This window comes from Drosophila pseudoobscura, chromosome 5, assembly GCF_009870125.1.
Source record: "Drosophila pseudoobscura strain MV-25-SWS-2005 chromosome 5, UCI_Dpse_MV25, whole genome shotgun sequence".
NCBI classification, from domain to species: domain Eukaryota; kingdom Metazoa; phylum Arthropoda; class Insecta; order Diptera; family Drosophilidae; genus Drosophila; species Drosophila pseudoobscura.
The window spans coordinates 839,960-859,857 of record NC_046682.1 but is presented as its reverse complement, the minus strand read 5'-3'; the positions used below and the strand labels follow the sequence as shown (position 1 = coordinate 859,857).

Below are 19,898 nucleotides of genomic sequence, written 5' to 3'. Positions count from 1 at the left end.
AGAGTTATATATTATATATGCTCTGTGAATGCAATACAATATACAAAATGCATATCCAGCTCAGACGGCCTCCTGTACGGGGGGTTCGTAACCTTCAGGACGGTCGACCACGGCGCCTTCAGCAGATACGACGGCTTCTGTAGTTTTTCCGCCACCATCACCATGCAACTCCAGAAGCTTGGATACGTCAAAACGAGGCTTCTTCAACACCTTAACTTTACGGATGTAAACATCGTGTAAAGGATAGATACGCTGACAACTCTTTTCGATATCTTTCGCAATTGAGTCGAGAGCTAATTTGTTAACCAGCTGTTTCAGATCAGCACCGCTGACTTCATTAGTAATGATGTCAGTCATACGGGCCCGAATCTTACGGACCTGAGACTGCTGCGCATAGCAAGTTTTGCGCTGAGACTGCTGGTCCTTTGCAGTAAATCCAATGCAGAACACACGCAACAGATAGCCATCAACAGTTTTGGCCTCTACGATGGCCTCGATAAGTGTTTGCCACTTCTTCACCATGGACCTATCCAAAGAAAAAGTACATTTGTATAGATTATTGTGTACATACATATATGTATGTGTATCTCTATTGAATACAAAAGTGTTAGGTCGTCGTCGTCCGATATTTTACTCAGTAGGTTGTCGCAAGAGTAAAGCGGTTGCGTAGAGGGCTTGCCCCATAGCGCGCTATATAAATACGTTGTCCAAAAAAATATATATACAGTGGTGCTCATACACTTAAGCCACAAGAACTACACAAAGAATTTAAGCGAAAATCAAGAAAAGCTATTTTACAGCTCCCATTTTTTGTCTCAAATTAGACCTAAGCCCGATGCGGTGAAACAGCCCCAGACCATGATCGAAGCGCCACAATGTTTAACGGTCTTTGTGTATTCTGGAGTTAATTATTTGTTGGGAGGACGTCGTACATATAGTTTACCACGTCCTGTAGATTCAATACCAAGGCGTTGCTCCACTTTTCTTAAGCAGAAAGGTCATCCTACTAAATATTAAAGTAGTTTTATTAAAATTACTAGGAATAGTGGGCAAATTTTAACTTTTTTAGCCATTTTGTTTGAGGTGGCTTAAGTATATGAGCAGGACATTTTCGAGATGGTTTCAGATTTTTAAATTATTTCGCTGACTATATATTTTCATAACTTGGTTGTTGTTGTATTAAAACACTGACATATAGAACTAATTTGAGACAAAAAATGGGAGCTGTAAAATAAAAACTTTTCTTGATTTTCGCTTAAATTCTCGGTGTAGTTCTTGTGGCTTAAGTGTATGAGCACCACGGTATATATTGGCAAATCATTTTATTTTCGTTGGCCTAATTCTTCAATTTAATCGGTTTCCTCGATTATGCATAAGGTGTACAGACATACATATATATGCACATACATGTATGAATGACCTGCTTGTGCCGCATTCATACTAAAATATTTATTGAGTTCACTTACCTGTATTTATCTGTAGTCAAATCCATGCCATGGAAGTTGCACAAAACGTTGCGGTCCTGTACGTCTTCAGCAATAAGACGAAACTTACGGAAAGAACGCTCAGGATCGATATCTTTTTGCAGGTCAGCCAGAGACACTTCAAACACGCGGCCCTTCAAGTAGTCGGAGGCGATTCTTTGACCCTGGGTGCGGTTGACAAGCGTTTTACCGATTTGACGGGTTTGAAACATATTCGGTGCTTTGACATCGTACCAGTCCTTGCGTGAGAAGGGGTCTACTACCTTCTTCTTACCACCCTTTTTTCCTCCCTTGGAAAGACCCTTATTTTTGCCGACTGCCATGTTCAACGAATAAACCGGAAAAGGCCGAAACACGTTGAGTACGCTTGTCAAAAGGAAATGATAGAAATAGTGTTGAATAATGCGTAGATTAGTTAAGCCTTAAGTACACTGAGCGATTTCACAATTAAACGTAGATGAGTCAAACTAAATGTTTCGAATTAAAGTATTATTGTACATATTATGTTTTAAATTGAAAATATATGAATTTATATACTCGGTTAAATTAACCTAAAAAGCTTAGTACTTAATACTATTACATAAGCAGATGAGCGCTCATAAGCGTCATAATTTTCGATAAGTGCAGTGTGTGACCAGTTGCACATTCTCTACGGTTTGTGTTTGCTTACAATTATATCTGTTAAAAATTCCATTTTTTTTTCCATGAAGACAAATTTATAGATCTGAGCACCACCACAGGAACGGTGGGATTTTTTGACAAGTGTGAAAAACCGATTCACACTGGTTCCATCCACAATCTATTAATTGGTTGCATTTACATTTTGAATTAAATGTTGCGGGAAACTAAAATATTGCTGTCTTAACCCAGATGTTCTGTTACACTCATGTTGCGAAAACAGTTCCCCGAAATGGATGGTCCTCAGTTTGAATAGCCTATTAGTCTCATCAACAGTCGAAGGAAAGCCGATAATATCGATTTTATAATATATTAATTAAATACCCGGTAGTCATCTTCATAATATATAAGGAGATAAAAAACATGTTGATTACATTTCTGATTCGTATTGTAGTCCTTCAGCGCCGGATTGCTTTCATATAAAATTTACATTTTTATTTGATTTTATTTGTAAGCAAACACATAACAGTATAACCGCCCTATGGTTGCACACACCTGGTCACACCCAGCCCCAAGAACACGAGGACAGCCAAGAAGCCGGCTAGCAAACCTCACCGCCCGGACGCCGTGGTCGTCGAGGCGAAAGGAAAAACCTACAGCGAGGTGCTGGCCCTGGTTACCCGGAGAGAAGACGGTCAGCTTCAGGACCTGAGTACGAGCGTCAACAAGGTCCGCCGTACCGCAAATGGTAACCTGCTCCTTGAGCTGAACAGAGGCGATAAAGAAAGCGCAACAAGGATTAAGGGTAGCCTCGAATCGGTACTGGATGGAGTAGCGGAGGTACGAGCCCTTTCCGAAAACACGAGGACGAGGGTGCTAGCGATCAGCGACCTGGACCCGCTAGTAACCGCGGAGGACCTTGTCAGCCTACGCCCATCATACTCGGACACCCAGACTGCCGTAATTGGACTGCCGAGCAAGGATGCTCAAGTGGTCCTCGGCAAGGGCAAGGTCAAGGAGGGATGGACGGTATGTAAGATCAAGGAGAAGGACTCGCAGCCTAGGTGCTACAAGTGCTTGGAGATTGGGCACATTGCGCCAAACTGCCATAGTGCGGTGGACCGAACTGGGTGCTGCATTCGCTGTGGCATCAATGGGCACAAGATGGCAGACTGTCCAAACAAGGCAACCTGCTTCGTCTGCGCTGGGAGAGGCCGAGAGGACAGAGGCCATTAATCGGGAAGCCGGCAGTGTCCCTTCTCGATGCTAGGAGAGGTAGCCGGAACAAGAGGATGGAAGTGATCCAGCTCAATCTGAATCACTGTAGGGCCGCACAGGACCTGCTCCTGCAGACGGTGAGAGAACTGAAATCGGACCTGGCCATACTCAGCGAGCCGTACAAATCAGGTGACAACGAATCCTGGGCGACCGACAGAACAGGGAAGGCATCCCTGTGGGCATGTGGAGGTGATCCCTACAAAATCACCAATGTGCTGGCAGGAGACGGATTTGTGCGCGCGAGAGCTGGCAACCTATGGGTATACAGCTGCTTCCTAGCGCCCAGTCTACCCCTCGAGTCCTTCGCCCGAATCATTGAGGAACTAGCTGAAGACGCAAGAAACCGCGGGGCAGTCCTAATCGCCGGGGACTTCAACGCGTGGGCACACGAGTGGGGCTGTCAAGTCACCAACGCAAGAGGCCGAATCCTGCTAGAAACTTTAGCATCGCTAGACCTAGCGCTGCTGAACGAGGGCTCCCAGCAAACCTTCTGCAGGGGTAGCGCTGGGTCAATCATTGACCTAACGTTCGCGAGCCCTTCACAGCTGCGCAATGCAACGTGGCGAATAGGAGACGTGTACACCGGAAGTGACCACGAAGCCATAGTATGCACCATTGGCGAACGCCCCAGACCCAGCAGATCAAGCGCGAGGAGCAAAGCCTACATCGTGGACACGCTCAACACCAGCGCACTGGCTAGAAGCCTCGAGACATGGGAGGCCCTCGGGGACACAAGTGCCAACGAATCGGCCAACCAGCTCGCCTTGCGAATGGAGGAGGCCTGTGACAGGAGCATGAGACAGCGGAAGCCATTCATGCGGCACCACGAGCCAATCGTGTGGTGGAACGCCGACATCGACAGGCTCCGGACAACGTGTCTAAGGGCCAGACGAGCTATGCAGAGAGCGCGACGCACGACTCGGTTCGTCACATCGCATGAGGAGTATAGGACCGCCAGGAAGGCACTGAAGCATGCAATTCGGAGCAGCAAGCGGGAATGCTTGCTCCAACTCTGCGACACAGCGGAACAAGACCCCTGGGGCAGGGCTTACAACATCGTTATGAAGCGGCTAAGTGCCGGGAGCAAGGCGCCAACGGACCCCAGCACCCTCGAGGACATAGTGCACACCCTGTTCCCCAGCGAGCAACAGGGGCGTCCAGGCCCCTTAGAAAGCGACGCACCGATCACGGGCATCGAAACGATCACGGAAGCGGAGATCCTGGAAGCCGGTAGGAGCCTGCCCAGCAAAAAGCCCCAGGCCCGGATGCAATCCCAAATAGGGCTTTAAAACTGGCATTGGCACTACAGCCATCCGCCTTCGCCGAGGTCTTCAATAAGTGTCTGCTAGAAGGTACCTTCCCCGATAGGTGGAAGATTCAAAAGCTACTGCCGCTCAACAAGCCAGGGAAACCACCAGGCGAGCCTTCCTCGTACAGACCAATTTGTCTCCTGGACAACGCGGGGAAGGTATGCGAAAAGCTCATTGCACGTAGGCTCAGCCGTGCCATTGAAGATGCTGGCGGCTTGTCGCCCAACCAGTATGGCTTCCGGAAAGGCAGATCAACCCTGGATGCCATTGGCTTAGTGTCCAACATAGCGGAGAATGCAATAAGTGGGACCCGCTGGAGAGCGGTACTAGTCGGGGGACTAGTCCCAATAGCAGAGCAAGCGAGGGAAAGGGCCGAGGTGTACGAGCTATCTCGCAGGGACACCCACAATCCTCCCACCGGAGTCGAGAGAGAATCACCCAGGCATGAGACCGTCAGGAGGTGGCAGATGAAGTGGGATTCCTCGACTAAAGGACGCTGGACCCACCAGCTGATTCCGGATATCAAGCTGTGGTTGGAGAGGAAGCACGGACAGGTGGACTTCCACCTCACTCAGATGCTGAGCGGCCACTGATGCTTCAGATCGTACCTGAAGCGGTTTGGACACGAAACGGAGGACTGGTGCCCATCATGTGGTCGAGGTATCGTGGAGGACGCTCTTTGAATGCCACCTTTCGAGTAAGAAAGGCGCCAGCTAGAGGATGAGCTAGCCACCAGCATTAGCGTCAGAGGGATCGTGCCGCTCATGGTAGCGAATCCCAAGGCGTGGGATGCCACCACTAGGTACGCCGCCACTATAATGCGGGAACTACGGAGAGCGGAGAGGGCAAGGAAAGTGTCGGAGGAGTAAGGAGGAACGGCTGTGCGAAGCAATGCTTTGCGGCCGTACCGCATAGCTACGCCCCATTACCCCACCAACAAACCACAGTCCCAGACCCTCACAACTAGTTGCTAACCTTATATAAGAACTAGTATTAAAGCATAATAAAAGTAATAGAATACAAAAAAAAAAACACCCAGCCCCAAGCAAACTATATGACACTCTCAATCAATGGAAAATTTGTCCGATCTGAGTACGAACATGAGTCTGTTTGCCACCTAGATTTCATATCAGAAAAATGAAATACCGATTAATAATAGAAAGGCAACCGAAATATATATATCTTCTATCTTTTTTCAGCAAACAGGCAAGTCAGGTAAGTCATTGACAATTTTAGTAAGATGGTTTTCCTGCACGTATAGAAGGCCACTGTGGCCACTCGCCATGAAATGCGAGGGCTTGCCTATCTTAACTTTGATCTGAAGCCGGTAGTCAAGTATGTGCCCGTGGGAAAAGACTCCTTCGAAGATCCTTTTGAGCCAATAATTGGCAGGGCAGGGCATCAACCCTGACTCATGTTTATTGAACAGATCTTCAGTGAATAATCCTGGCCTTCGAGGCTTACTAATGTATTTGTCTTCAATGCTGAATTTTGGGAGTAAAAATTGGTGTTACTCTTCTTATGCGAAAATTCAGTGTATTATGCATACATAAAGAGTACACACTGTTCATAGTACATGTGAAAGAACACACAGTTTAACACTTTGTTGTAAACTTTACGTAAAATCAAGCCTCGGTCATAATTCATGTTCGACGTAATACGATCACACAATTATGCCTTGAGCTATCATAAGTGCAGCCGTTAAGTTTACGTAACTCGACGGCGTAAGGAATATGATCCAAAGCATGTGCATACCACCTTCTGTCTCACGCTCGCGCTGTCAGCAACACTAAACATTAAGCTTATATATAATGCGGCCGCTGCGCTGACGGCTTTTCTGGCAGCGCTGCTGCTCGGCCTTAGCCAAGTAAACTTTAAATTAAAAGATATGAAAGCAGTCAATAATGAACCAACGAAAATAAATTACAGCAGGTACGTGTTTTACATGTGGTGTCAGTTACGTATAGCTTTTAGTCTGGGTCCAAGTCTTCTCCGAGACTCGCGCTCTGGCGTTAGACCTCGTTAATCGCAGCCACCGCCTTCATGCAGTGGGTTGCAAAGGAAGCGTTTTGGCATTGATGCCACATTGCGTCCTCGCTCTTCACCAAGTGACATTTTTCGCGAGGGTCATGACCAAGCCGCCAATTATGGTCTTGCGATCCTCCGCTAAGCGCTGACGCCTTTTTTGGCGCAGGATTGAATTGGCTCATGGCCTTTGTTCAGTCCTTGTATTTCGGGTCGCCTTTAGCCAGGATAAATCCCACTCGTTTGTTGTATTGGTACGACGGCTTTTTGCCCTGTGGTGCGCCTGTCTGGGTTGTCAGGGGTTCCGCTTGGGGCGCTTACTGTTTATCCCCCTGTAACACCCGATGGCTGACGGCTACATTTTTGTGGATCCCTGTGGCCTTAGAACTTTTTGCACTATGGAAGGAAAACAATCATGGTTTTCGTTGTGTGAGGAAGAACTCCCACATGGTGTCGTTATGGGAGTGCCATCGGTCTACCAACCAAAGCGTCGTCGTGTTGACATTGTCGAACAGTTGAGGATAACAAAAACGAGGGGGAACGTTGTGAGTTGCTACGGAGACCGAAACTCTACATTTATACCCGATACTTAGTCAGTATGGCTCTCCTCCGGCAGACGCCGCTAATATTAAACGACACGACAAAGAGTGCGTGGGAGAGAGACAGAAAATCAGTCTGAGCGTGACGTCGGGCGCTGCGTAGCCACTGCAAATTGATTTGTTCTTTTTGGCTATAAAAATAATCTGATCTCATCCAGCAATCTGATAGATATGGTCATTATCTATGATTCTGCGTTATTAGTTTTCTCGAATCTGCAATATTGTGGATGCAACCCTGTCCGTCTGTCCGTCCGTCCGTCCGTCCGTCCGTCCGTCCGTCTATCCGTCCCCTTCAGCGCCTAGTGCTCAAAGACTATAAGAGCTAGAGCAACGATGTTTCGGATCCAGACTTCTGTGATATGTCACTGCTACAAAAATATTTCAAAACTTCGCCCCGCCCACTTTCGCCCCCACAAAGGACGAAAATCTGTGGCATCCACATTTTTAAAGATACGATTAAACCAAAAACGCAGAATCGTAGAGAATGACTATATCTTTTAAACTGCAGAATCTGAATCGGATCGTATTATTATTATAGCCAGCATCAAGAAAACAATTTCATTTTTTCTCGTCCTGTCTCTCTCTAACACACACGTAACATAGGCGGCTTTGCTTAGAGTAAAACATTAGCGCCTAGATCTCAGAGACTATAAAAGCTAGAGCAACCAAATTTGGTATCCACACTCCTAATATATCGGACCGAGACGAGTTTTTTTCAAAATTTCGACACACCCCCTTCCGCCCCCACAAAGGACGAAAATCTGTTGCATCCACAATATTGCAGATTCGAGAAAACTAAAAACGCAGAATCATAGATAACGACCGTATCTATCAGATTGCTGAATCTGGATCAGATCGGATCATTTTTGTAGGAACAAATCAATTTGCAGTGGCTACGCAGCGCCCGACGTCACGCTCAGACTGATTTTCTGTCTCTCTCGCACGCACTCTTTGTGGTGCCGCTTAATATTAGCGGCGTCTGCCGGAGGAGAGCCATACTGACTATGTATCGGGTATAAATGTAGAGTTGCGGTGTCCGCAGCAACTCACAACGTTCCCCCTCGTTTATTAATCAATTTTATCGGATAAAATTATATGATTAGTTCTGGCTATCTGGTAATTCTAACAAGAATATCAAAGTCGCGCAATATCAACGCAATCACGAAAGGCAGCACTGCCGGGGTCGTCGCTGCTTCGCTCGTTTCAACGCAACGCAAATTTTCCGGTCACGGACATCTATCAAATTTCATATTTAAGGCATATTTAAGAAAAAAGAGTATAGAAACTTTCATTGGTAGGTTTCTTAAATTTTCGCTCTTAAATCGTCCTTAGGTTAGGTTAGGTTAAGCTGGTAGCCGGGAGGGGGGGGATAAGAGCCTGCCGCCCCCAAGCTCACTTGGACCTATAAAAGGTCCGTTGTGTTGCCGCATGGGAATGTGCCCCTTCGCGTTGCCCGAACCGTGAGAGCATACTACTGCAGGTTAAGGGCATTCCCATCAGGTGGCTTGGATGTATTTGGACAAGGTCCCTGGTTTGATTTCGGACAGGTCCGAAATGTCCGTGAGGAAAGCAGCCCCGAGAAAACGAAGACGACGATTTCCAAGGGCTGGGCAGTGGCAGAAGAAGTGGGGGACCGATTCCTCCTCCTCCTCGTCGCGACAACTCCTGCAGAAGTCGTTATGAGGGATTGACAGTCTAGAGGCATGAGTGCCGATCTGTCAGTGTCCCGTAATGGCTCTAGTAACTGCAGAGCACTGTGCTCTGCTGAGTCTATACAGCTCTACTGAGCGCTTCTTAAAGGAAACGGTTGGCTGCCATCTCCTGTTTGCATTTTGCTCGAACAATTCGTGCGTTAGGAGCTTGCACGTAGCCAAGCGCATCGCTACTTGCTCCCTCTCCGATAGGAGAGGAATCGTAGTACCCTGCCTGGCTAGCTCGTCGGCGGCGTCGTTCCCCTCGATGTCCCTGTGGCCGGTGACCCATATAAGGAAAAGATCTAACTGCTCTGCGATCTCGTGCAAAGACCTGCGGCAGTCATTTACGCTGAGTTCGACGATATTGAGCCTAGAGCTTTGATAGCTGCTTGACTGTCCGAGAAGACGCACACTAAGTGGGTATCTAGAAGTAGTTTAGAGACGATCGAAATGCCCTCCCTGATTGCGGGAGTCTCATCAGGATTCCCGAGTGCCTAGCCGCGGATGCTTTCCACAGTCTGGCTTCTCTCATTCTGAGGGTGGAAAGTGTTGCCACCTTCTTTCCCATGAGATCCACAGGGAGGAGGTCCAGCACAGTATCCAGGGCTTCCCCTGGAGTAGTGCGTAGCCCGCCAGTTATGCATAGCTCTGCCATGCGTTGAACTCTGCTGAGTTTATTGAGGCATGTCCTTCTGTCTAAGGCTGGCCACCATACCACCACTCCATAGAGCATGATTGGTCGTATGATGGCGGTGTAGCGCCACCGAACTATATAGGGGGTCATTCCCCATTTTAGTCCGATGGCTTTCCTAGAGCCACTGTGGCCTTCTTTACTCTATCCTCTATGCTCAATTTCCAGTCGAGCTTTCTATCGAGGATTAGGCCAAGATACTTGGCGTTGTTGCTGAAGACTAGCGTTTCCCCACATAGTCTTGGGGAATCAGTACCGGAACTTTGTACTTCCTAGTGAAAAGCCCCAGTTCCGTTTTAGATGGGTTGACGCCTAACCCGCATTTGTCTGCCCATTTCGACATTTTCGTGAGAGTACTTGTCATGCACTCACACAACGTCTGCGGAAATTTTCCGGAGAATGCTATGGCAACATCGTCCGCGTACGCCACCACACGGCAGCCACCCCCCTCTATCTCCCGCAGCAGTGTGTTGCCCTGAGGTGTGCCTCTGCTGACAAATCTGGTACACGTTGACGTCCCCAGTGATGCCTCAACCGTCCTGCATTGTAGCATCTGATCGATCAGGCTCACCGTCCTGGAGTCAACGCCCAGATCCGTCAGTGCGCCCGTGATGGCGGTCGGAAGGATGTTGTTATAGGCGCCTTCTATGTCGAGGAAGGCTACTAGGGTGTACTCCTTAAAGTTAAGGGACGCTTCGATGATCGATGTGATCGAGTGTAGGGCCGTTTCGGTGGATCTTCCCTTCCGATAGGCATGCTGTGAGTCTGAGATCAGACTGGACGGAATGCACGCCGTGAGATGCAGCACCAGGAGCCGCTCCATCGCCTTTAGAAGAAAAGACGATAGACTTATGGGTCTGAAATCTTTTGGGGCAGTGTGCGAGGGCTTGCCTGCCTTGGGTATGAATACGACTTTGGTCTGAAGCCAGGTGTCAGGAATGCACCCGTGGGAGAAGATTCCCTCGTAAATTATTTTGAGCCAGTTGATGGCTTTATGTCCCGCGTGAATCAGTTGGGCAGGGAAGATGCCGTCTGGCCCCGCGGACTTGTAGGGTTTAAAGCTTCTGATCGCCCAGGAAATGTTCTCCTGGCTTAGCAGTCTCAGGATGGCATTTGAGGCGACAGAAGGAGGCGCGAGGTAGCTGGGTCTGTTTTCACTGGTCGGTGTTCTTCAAGTAGCCCAGGGTGGGTGTTGTCTTCGAGAGAGCTCTGCGCAAGCGTGAGGCTTTTGAGTTACTCTCGATTTCGCTGCAGAACTTACGCCAGGAGGCGCGTTTGGCTTTTCTAAGTTCTTTGTTGTAGGTTGACAGACTGGCCTTGTATTCGGCCCAGTTTTGCTCAACGCTTTCAGCCTTAGCTTTATTGAAGAGTCTCCGGGAGGCTTTCCGGAGTTCACCCAGTTTCGGATTCCACCATTCAGGTTTCTTCCGGCCTCTGTTCTTGCCAGAGGGGCATGCTTTGTCGAGCGCCTTATTGCAGGCGTCGGTAAAGATCTTAAGAAGACGAGTCGTGGCCTCCGTGGAGAACTCCTCCTCAGATGGGGGCTCAGGGAGAACACGACACTGGCACTTACCTGTGGTCCGAGAAGGAGTGCTCTTCCAGGACCCTCCAGGATACAATGTTACGCTGTATATCATGAGAGGCAATCGTGAGATCCTGGACCTCCTTGCGGTTTTTAATAATAAAGGTGGGATCACTACCCCGGTTTAATAAGACCATCTGAGTGGTCAGTAAGTAACTGAAAAGGTACTCACCCCTTTCGTTTGTGTCAGTGCTTCCCCACTGACAGTGATGTGCATTGGCATCGCACCCCACAATTAGGCCGATGTCCTTGGCCGAGCAGTCTGCGATTAGAGCCCGGAGAGGCGCGTGTGGAGGGGGGTCTGATTGTTCATGCCCCATGTATGCGGAGCAGATCCTCAGTGAGCGCTCCTGGCCTTCGAGGCTCACTGCGGTGTGGTCTTCATTGCTGAAATTTCGGAGCAAAAATAAGTGCAACTCTCTTTTTGCAAGAATGCAGGTACGAATTTTACCTGCGGTTTCAGCTACGTATAGCTTGTAGTCAGAAGTTCTCAGACCGGAGACCCTGTTTCCGAGGATCCAGGGCTCCTGAATGAGGACTACGTCGGCTCCACCCTTGGCCAGGTGGAGCAGTAGAGCAGCGCATGCTGCCTTACAATGGTGGAGGTTTATCTGCAGGAGCGTCAACGACATTCCTGAGGCTCGGCTCCACCATTGTTGCTTCTAGATCGCTGTCAAGGGACTCCGGCTCCTCCCCGACAACGATGTGGCTGAGACCTCTGGCTAGGTCGCTCTCGTCGAACGCGTAGTCGTCCAAGATGTCGTCCGACATCATGGACGCCGCATCCGACGCCGGGTTGTCTTCCTCGCATGAGGCCCCCTCTTTCGGGATCTCCGGCAGCTCCGGGTCTGGCTCGACCTCCGCTTGCCTGCCCTTGCGATCGGACTTGTAAGTGGATATGGTGACCTTCTTGTAGCCATAATCCACTACACCGTCCGACTTTGCGAGGAGATCAATGGATTCCTCATTTAGGACGAGGATATCCTCCACCTTTGCCACCTTCCAATCGGCTGTAGGAAGGTGGGGGTTGCAGACCTGCAGTAACCTGAGGATCTTCTCAGGCTCTGCAGGCTTAGCCTTCATGTAGAGGGCCGCAGAGCGAGCGTCTTGGCAGGCGATGGCCTTCACCTTGCCTTGATGCCACCCTGCGACCTCACACTTTGGCGGTGGTCCGCCGTTCTCCTCCAGTTCCAGTAGGAACCGGTCCTGGAGCTCGTTCTCCACCAGGTGCCACTTATCGCGAGGGACATGGCCGTCCTCGGCGCCCCTGTCCAGGACACCGATCAGGGTCTTGCCCCTCGCCACCTCAGCGAACGACCGGTTCGTGAGGTGGGTCTTCACCCGCTTGGCCTGCTGGGCTTGGCCTGGCTGATTTGCGGGGTCCTCCGCTGAGCGTTGCCGCTTGTTGGGGGCCTTGGCTGCGCCTTTTCCGGCTTTGGCTGGCTGGAACAGTGGAAGGATTGAGGAGGCCCACAGCCTCTGCTCCTTTCCTTCGGCTGACGCCCTGAAGCTCGGGTCTTCGTTGGACAGGATGAAAGCAGCTCGTCTCCTGTCCTGGTACGACGGCTTTCCTCCCCGTGGTGCAGAGACGCTGCCCGCCGGGGCTCCCATGGGTTCTTCGCTCCCGGTGCGCTTACCAGCCGCGATTACGCTCTGCTTGGCAGCCACCCCGGTATCCGCTTCGCCCTTGGAGCCACCGGACTTGGCAGGACCCGATTGGCTTTTCGGGCCTCCCCTCGCTGCGGCTGCTGCCTGAAAACGGTGGACCGACTCAGTCTCCTTCCCCGTCTTCTTTGGACCCGGTTTCCCAGGCGCTGGTGCAGAGGGATTGGCTTGTCCCTCCGGTACTTTAAGAGGAGTACCGATCTCCTTTGCGGTTTTGTTGGTTTTTATATTTTGAGTGTTTGACATAGTAGTTCCCACGAGTAGGCGGGAAGGGGATGGTCACCCGAGGCATAACCCGCTTGCCCCGGGAAGCCTGATTTAAACTGGAGGTCGGCAGGTATCCAGAGTCCGCATATTAGCGACCGGGCACCCCCCCGACCATGCATCCCTCGGCATATAATAGTGTCACCTTGGATTGGGGTAATTTCACTGAGAGTTTTCTTCTCTCCGCCCGACTACCATTCGCTAGCATCCTAGCAGAGACATGACCGTGCTAGGACCTGTTTCCAGCCGCCCTCACGGGGAGAGTATAGTCGCACTTCCACCGGTGTGCACAGTTACGGCGGGTGACGGTTCGCTCGCAACCCTCTGTGTCCTAGGGGGGGTGTGAGACGCAGACCGCACCGGCTATTACTAACCGGAGCGGTTGCGCCTCAGTTCCGAGTTCACAGTTGCGCGAGCCGACCCGTCATCCGTTTGTCCCCCTGTAGCACCCGATGGCTGACGGACCAATAAATCGTCCTTACGTGCATAAATTATTCCAATGGATTGCATTTAAATCCTTGTCGCGCAATCACTTTCAAAGAATTTACATATATTCGGCGCACACCACTCGGCTCTTTTTGCTCTCTTCGAATCGGTTAAGGCTCTCTTCGAATCGGTAAGCAACAATGAGTATCATGCCATGCACAAAAGTGGCGGTAACAGTTTATTGTCTTCCTACATAGACCTAGACTTGGTATCGGTATCAGGATATACAAATAGTCATCAAATGCATAAATACGTCTTCAAATACTAGCAATATTGACGTGACAACATTGCGTCTGTTTTTTTTGTTGAACTTTTTTGTTTAAACCGTGTTTTAGTTAAAATACAATAAATGTGAGTACTTAAAAGTACTTAATCTTGTAGAAAATGTATGCATCAATGAGATAAAACTATGTGGGCAGGGCTGAGGGTTTTAGTAAGTCAGCATTATTCAACGGAATATCAAAACTGAGGAACGGTTAAGGAACGATTACTTTTTTAAATTTTTGTTGTTTGACCTTTTTCGCTAACATCTTTTTTTCAGGCCAAATAAAATAAAAGCAAGTATTTAAAATAAACCAGTCAAGTAAAAAATATGTTTATTAATTGGATAAAATTATGTGGGCATGGCTAAATCTTCCATATAGCTGATATTCGACGGAAGATCAAAATTGAGGGAATCGTCGTATTTGTTGAATCGGTAATGGCCCGGTTGACAACATCTAAGTCCTTGTCGCTCACATTCAAAAAAGTTAGATTTGGCGCGCACCGCTCGTAACCAGTCGATAGTATCGATAACCGAACTTGAATCGGGTAAGGACCTCTTTTACCCGATTGACAACAATGAGTCCCATTCCATACACAAACATGTTGCTAATTTCATGCACACATACCCTGGGGGAAATGGATGTTATAGAATTGTGAATATGTTTGTCATCCCAGGCAAAAACAATTTATTTTCTATTGAAAATATATTTATTTTAATATTATTTTCAATATTTCAACGATATTTTAAAGCTTATTGTCTTTTTGTAGGGACCAAGAATAGGTATCAGGATCGAGATATATATACAAAACACTTATCATATACATGAATATGTCTAAAAAATGTCAATTTGAGAAAAGGTCTTATTAGTTATGTTTTATCTTCATATCAATATTATACTTTCATATAAAAATAACAAAATAGGGTATACAAGGGATATACTACGGCTTACACGCAATATAACGACTCTTTTTTTGTTGAACTTTTTCGTTTAAACCTTTTTTTACAATAAATACAATAAAAGCAAGGATTAAAAACTATCCAATCTTGTAGAAAATTTATTCATTAATGGGATAAAACTATGTGGGCATTGCTGAGAGATTTAGTGTGCCAGCATTATTCAATGGAATATCAAAATTTAGCAATAGGAACGAATTTCCTTTTTCGTTTTTTTTGATTGACCTATTTCGCTACTTGTTTTTTGTTTGAGCAAGGGTTTTGAAATAAGCCAGTCAAGTTAAGAATAGGTTAATTAATCGGATACAATTATGTGGGCATAGCTAAATGTTCTATATAGCTGGTAATATTCGACGGAATAAAGAAATTGAGCAATTGGAATGATACTTGTTTGTTTATGCTACTGTTGTAAGAGCAAAAGTGCCATGTGCTTCTGCCTACAGTGGCTTCGAATAACAGTAATCACAGGGCACTCCCAAAAACAACCGCTGTTCCTCGGCTATTCCGTGCTTTCACCTTCTTCGCTTTTACAGTAAAATTCGATCCACAGAGTCTACAGTTGCGATCCCAACGAAACCCGCGTCCCCCCTCCCCTCTCACCTACAAGCAGTCGAGCCACGAAATCTGTTGCGATGCGAAGAAACCGCGTCCCCTCTCTCTGACCATCAAGCTGTTAACCGTTATTTACAACCTGATCAGCGTTGGCGTTCTATTTCCATAGAGAACCCTTCCCATACCCAAGCCAGAGCCTTCACCCGTCCCAAACAAGAAGTCATTTAAGTACATATGTATGTATTCATATATTCTTTATTTATTATTAATTTTTCTTGAATGTACAATGAATGAAAAAAACTCTCATATGTACTCGTTTCTCTTTTTAAGGGTATTCTATTGTATACTTAGTAAGTTATAAACCATGGTTAAAGTTAAGTTGAAGGTATATTTACTGTATTTCTTTATATAAAGTCAATTTAATTTTAAACGGTATACATGAGGTATACAAAACTATACGCAAGTTTTTTTAAAAGAAATATCGAAATAGGGTACACAAATGTCCATAACACCGGTTGACAAGCAGTAAGTGTTCAAATAACGTACCATTTTATACAAACGTACATGCGTTGCATTTCTTTCCCGCTTACCTTTTTCTGATTTGACTTTATTTACTTAGCGACTGAATCCGACGAGGATAGCAGCAAAGAATCCGAAAGCGAAGAGGTAAATGGGTAAGCAGATTCGATGACATATGTACATGGGAAGAAAAACAACAAAAACCTCGTACAGCACTGGGCTGGGCCAAGCAGGCGGCAAGAAGACGGGCGAGGTGTTCTCCAATCCCTGGAGCGGCACGGCAATGGTCAACAACGACACACATGTGCAGCTAAAGAATGGACGCAAGATCTGCTGGAACTTCAGGAAAGGACGATGTCGTTTTGGAACAAGCTGCCAATACGCCCATGACTCTGATTTGGCGATGACGGAAGAGACTCCTCCCAAAAATAGTTTTGAGCCAGTCTTAGCAGTCCAGGTGGTGAAAGATACTGGAAATACCAACACGCGCAAAAATCCCTGCCTGGGTAATGGCTTGGAGCCAGGCAAATGAAGGTAATGAAGTCGTACCAGAAGCAACACCCGTCTGGCCGCTGTTAAACCAGTCCTGCATCTGTGATCTGTAGCAAGCAATTTTTTCCCGCAGGACCATAGGTATTCGTCATTACATTTACCATTCGGAGGCCGTCGTCTTCGCAGCTGTCGCCGCAGTTTGTACTCTCCGGTAGCTCCAGCGACAATCTCAGCGTACACACTGAACTCCAATAGGAGCCTAGCATTGGTTTATTCGGCTGCCGCGTAGACTCACTGTTGCCATCCTTTAAGCCGTCATTGTCACAGTTATCTTATAGTAGAACAAGCGTAGTATATAGAGTTATGTAAATAAATCGTCCTCTAAACCAAAATTTACCTGAATCCTGAGAGAACGATATGTTGCCGATGACAAAAGCCACGCCCCTCGCAGCTAACTTCCTCACTCTGCATGCAACCTCTGTCAGGAGGGAATCCCTCGTTCTTCGCATTTCCATGCCTCGGTGGTCCACAAAGCAAGCGGCCAGGGAGTCGACCACAACGACTTTTGTTTTTAGTGCAGCCTGGACACCGTCAGTCATTTGCTGTTCGAAGGCTTTAAGTACTTCAATGAGCTCCTCTGATGTAAGGACCTCTACCACCTGAATGTCCGCCATTGCTTTCTCGCTTGTTTCCTGATCCACATTACGCTCCAGCAGCATGTCTTGTATCCTTTTGGTGGAGAAGTCTTGCTTGGTATCGACGAAAAGCACTTGCCGTTTGTGTTTACATACAAAATTAAGAACCAAGGTTAGTTGGGTCTTTCCCACGCCAGTCTGGCCACTGACTTCCCAGACTCTGCCTCGCCTGAACGGCTGCGCAATGGAGTCCAAAAACTACAACAACTCTGTTCATATTGGCCTTTGAAGTACGCTACTTTTCTATGCCCGTTCCAAAGTCCAACTCGTTAACAGTTTCCACAAATGTATCCAGCTCCTTCTTAATCTCCAGTACTGATTCCACTTTGATGGCCAGCAGCTTGTGCAGTTTCTGGTCCTCAGCATCGTGGAAGTCGCGCAGTCTCGATATTGTTTTTGTTAGTAAATTCAACTGATATTGGGATAATAATTTTTTGCCCGTCGGAGTGTTGTTTTTTAGTGTGACCGGATTTTTCGACCAAATACACGGCAAAACCTTACGGACCATCCCGAAATGGATGGATGGTGGATGGTCGTCAGTGTGAATAGCATATAAGGACCTCTTTTACCCGGTTGACAACAATGAGACTCATTCCATAATTTAAAACGAGGGGGAACGTTGTGAGTTGCTGCGGACACCGCAACTCTACGGTTATACCCGATACTAAGACAGTATGGCTCTCCTCCGGCAGACGCCGCTAATATTAAACGACACGACAAAGAGTGCGTGCGAGAGAGACAGAAAATCTGTCTGAGCCTGACGTCGGGCGCTGCGTAGCCACTGCAAATTGATTTGTTCCTTTTGGCTATAAAAATGATCTGATCTGATCCTGATTCAGCAATCTAATAGATATGGTCATTATCTATGATTCTGCGTTTTTAGTTTTCTCAAATTTGCAATATTGTGGATGCAACAGATTTTCGTCCTTTGTGGGGGCGGATGGGGGTGGGGCGAAATTCTGAGATGCACGTTTTATAGTGACATCTTAAAGGAGTATGTGTACCAAATTTGGTTACTCTAGCCTTAATAGTCTCTGAGATTTGTGGTTGCCTCAGATTTTCGTCCTTTGCGGGGGCGGAAGGGGGTGTGGCGAAATTTGGACATGAAACGGTCAAGGTCCGATATCACAGGAGTGTGGATACCAAATTTGGTTGCTCTGGCTTTTATAGGTTCTGAGATCCTTGAACTCATATTTTGCAATTGGCAAAACCGACCATGAAACCTGTGTGTTAGAGTGAGACAGAGCGAGAAAGAGTGAAATTGTTTTCGTGATTCTGGCTGTAATAATTATACGATCTGGTTCAGATTTTGCACTCTAGAAGATATAGTTATCTTGTACGATTCTGCGTTTTTAGTTTTCTCGTATCGTCGAAATTGTGGATGCCACAGATTTTCGCCCTTTGTGGGGGCGGAAGTGGGCGGGGCAAAGTTTTGAAATATTTTTGGAGCAGTGACATATCACAGAAGTCTGGATCCAAAACATCGTTGCTCTAGCTCTTATAGACTTTGAGCATTAGGCGCTGAAGGGGACGGACAGACGGACGGACGGACAGACGGACAGACAGACATGGCTCAATCGACTCGGCTATTGATGCTGATCAAGAATATATATACTTTATGGGGTCGGAAACGATTCCTTCTGGACGTTACACACATCCACTTTCACCACAAATCTAATATACCCCAATACTCATTTTGAGTATCGGGTATAATTATGTACCTAAATTACTGTACTTGGATATCGACTTAGGGTGAATATGCCCAATTATTGGGGACAATTGTTGGTCACTTTAACTGCTATTCATATTGGTACTGATAAGTTAGTTTAAATATGGATTTGATGTTTACCTTATATAATACATCCATATAAACACAGTTTTTTTTAAATATGCCGCCAAACTACGAACCGGTAAAAACGGAACGACGCGATTTTTGCTTTCGGCCAATGAAAATCGTCAAAAAATAAATGCAAAACATGTTGGAAAGGATATTATAGAATTATATGTAGATTTTTTATCCCAGGCAAAAAAATGTAGTCTCTGTTTTAAGGCTATTACATTGTGCTCTTACAGAGACCATTGCTCAATCCATACAATTGCGGGCAACATTAACTTGTAAACCGTTTTTTAGTCAAAATACAATACTTGCAAGCAATTTAAAGTTGTTAAAAATGTAGAAAATTTATTCATCTATGGGATAAAGCTAAGTGGACAAAGCTAAAAACTCTATCTATATAGCTTGTAATATTCGGTTTGGCAATACCCGGTTCACAACAAATGACTCCCATTCCATACACAAATGTTGCTAATTCCATGCACACCATACCCTGGGGAAATGGATGTTATAGAATTGAGAAAAGTAGGTATCAGGATCGACATAAATATATACAAGATACTAATAATGTACTTGAATATGTCTAAAGAATATCAATTTGAGAAAAGGTCTTAATAAATTACGTTTGATCTTCATATAAAATTAACGAAATAGGTTGTACAAAGGCCTATACACACATCATGTCTTCAAATACCAGCAACATTGCGACTGTTTTTTTTGTTGAACTATTTTGTTTAAACCTTGTTTTAGTCAAAATACAATAAAAGCAAGGACTAAAAACTAACCAATTGTGTAGAAAATGTTTTCATCAATGCGTTAAAATTATGCAGGCACGGCTAAATGTTCTATATAGCTGGTAATATTCGACGGAATATCAAAAACGAGGAATAT

The 19,898-nt window shown here is 46.6% G+C and overlaps 3 protein-coding genes across 3 annotated transcripts; 1 reads left to right on the top strand and 2 right to left on the bottom strand.

The window, feature by feature from the left end:
• Positions 1–4: 4 nt before the first annotated feature.
• Positions 5–1,839, bottom strand: RpS3A (ribosomal protein S3A). Its single transcript, XM_001352325.4, has 2 exons — positions 1,467–1,839; positions 5–526 (listed from the first exon to the last, which is right to left on the bottom strand). Exons 1-2 carry the CDS (start codon positions 1,805–1,807, stop codon positions 61–63), a joined length of 807 nt encoding a protein of 268 aa, XP_001352361.1. The 5' UTR covers positions 1,808–1,839; the 3' UTR covers positions 5–60.
• Positions 1,840–16,142: 14,303 nt separating this feature from the next.
• On the top strand, positions 16,143–16,518 carry LOC117184360 (uncharacterized). Its single transcript, XM_033381397.1, has one exon. It carries the CDS (start codon positions 16,162–16,164, stop codon positions 16,516–16,518), a length of 357 nt encoding a protein of 118 aa, XP_033237288.1. The 5' UTR covers positions 16,143–16,161.
• LOC6904014 (uncharacterized) lies at positions 16,514–17,694 on the bottom strand. Its single transcript, XM_002136468.3, has 2 exons — positions 16,876–17,694; positions 16,514–16,809 (listed from the first exon to the last, which is right to left on the bottom strand). Exons 1-2 carry the CDS (start codon positions 17,195–17,197, stop codon positions 16,562–16,564), a joined length of 570 nt encoding a protein of 189 aa, XP_002136504.2. The 5' UTR covers positions 17,198–17,694; the 3' UTR covers positions 16,514–16,561.
• Between the last annotated feature and the right edge of the window lie 2,204 nt (positions 17,695–19,898).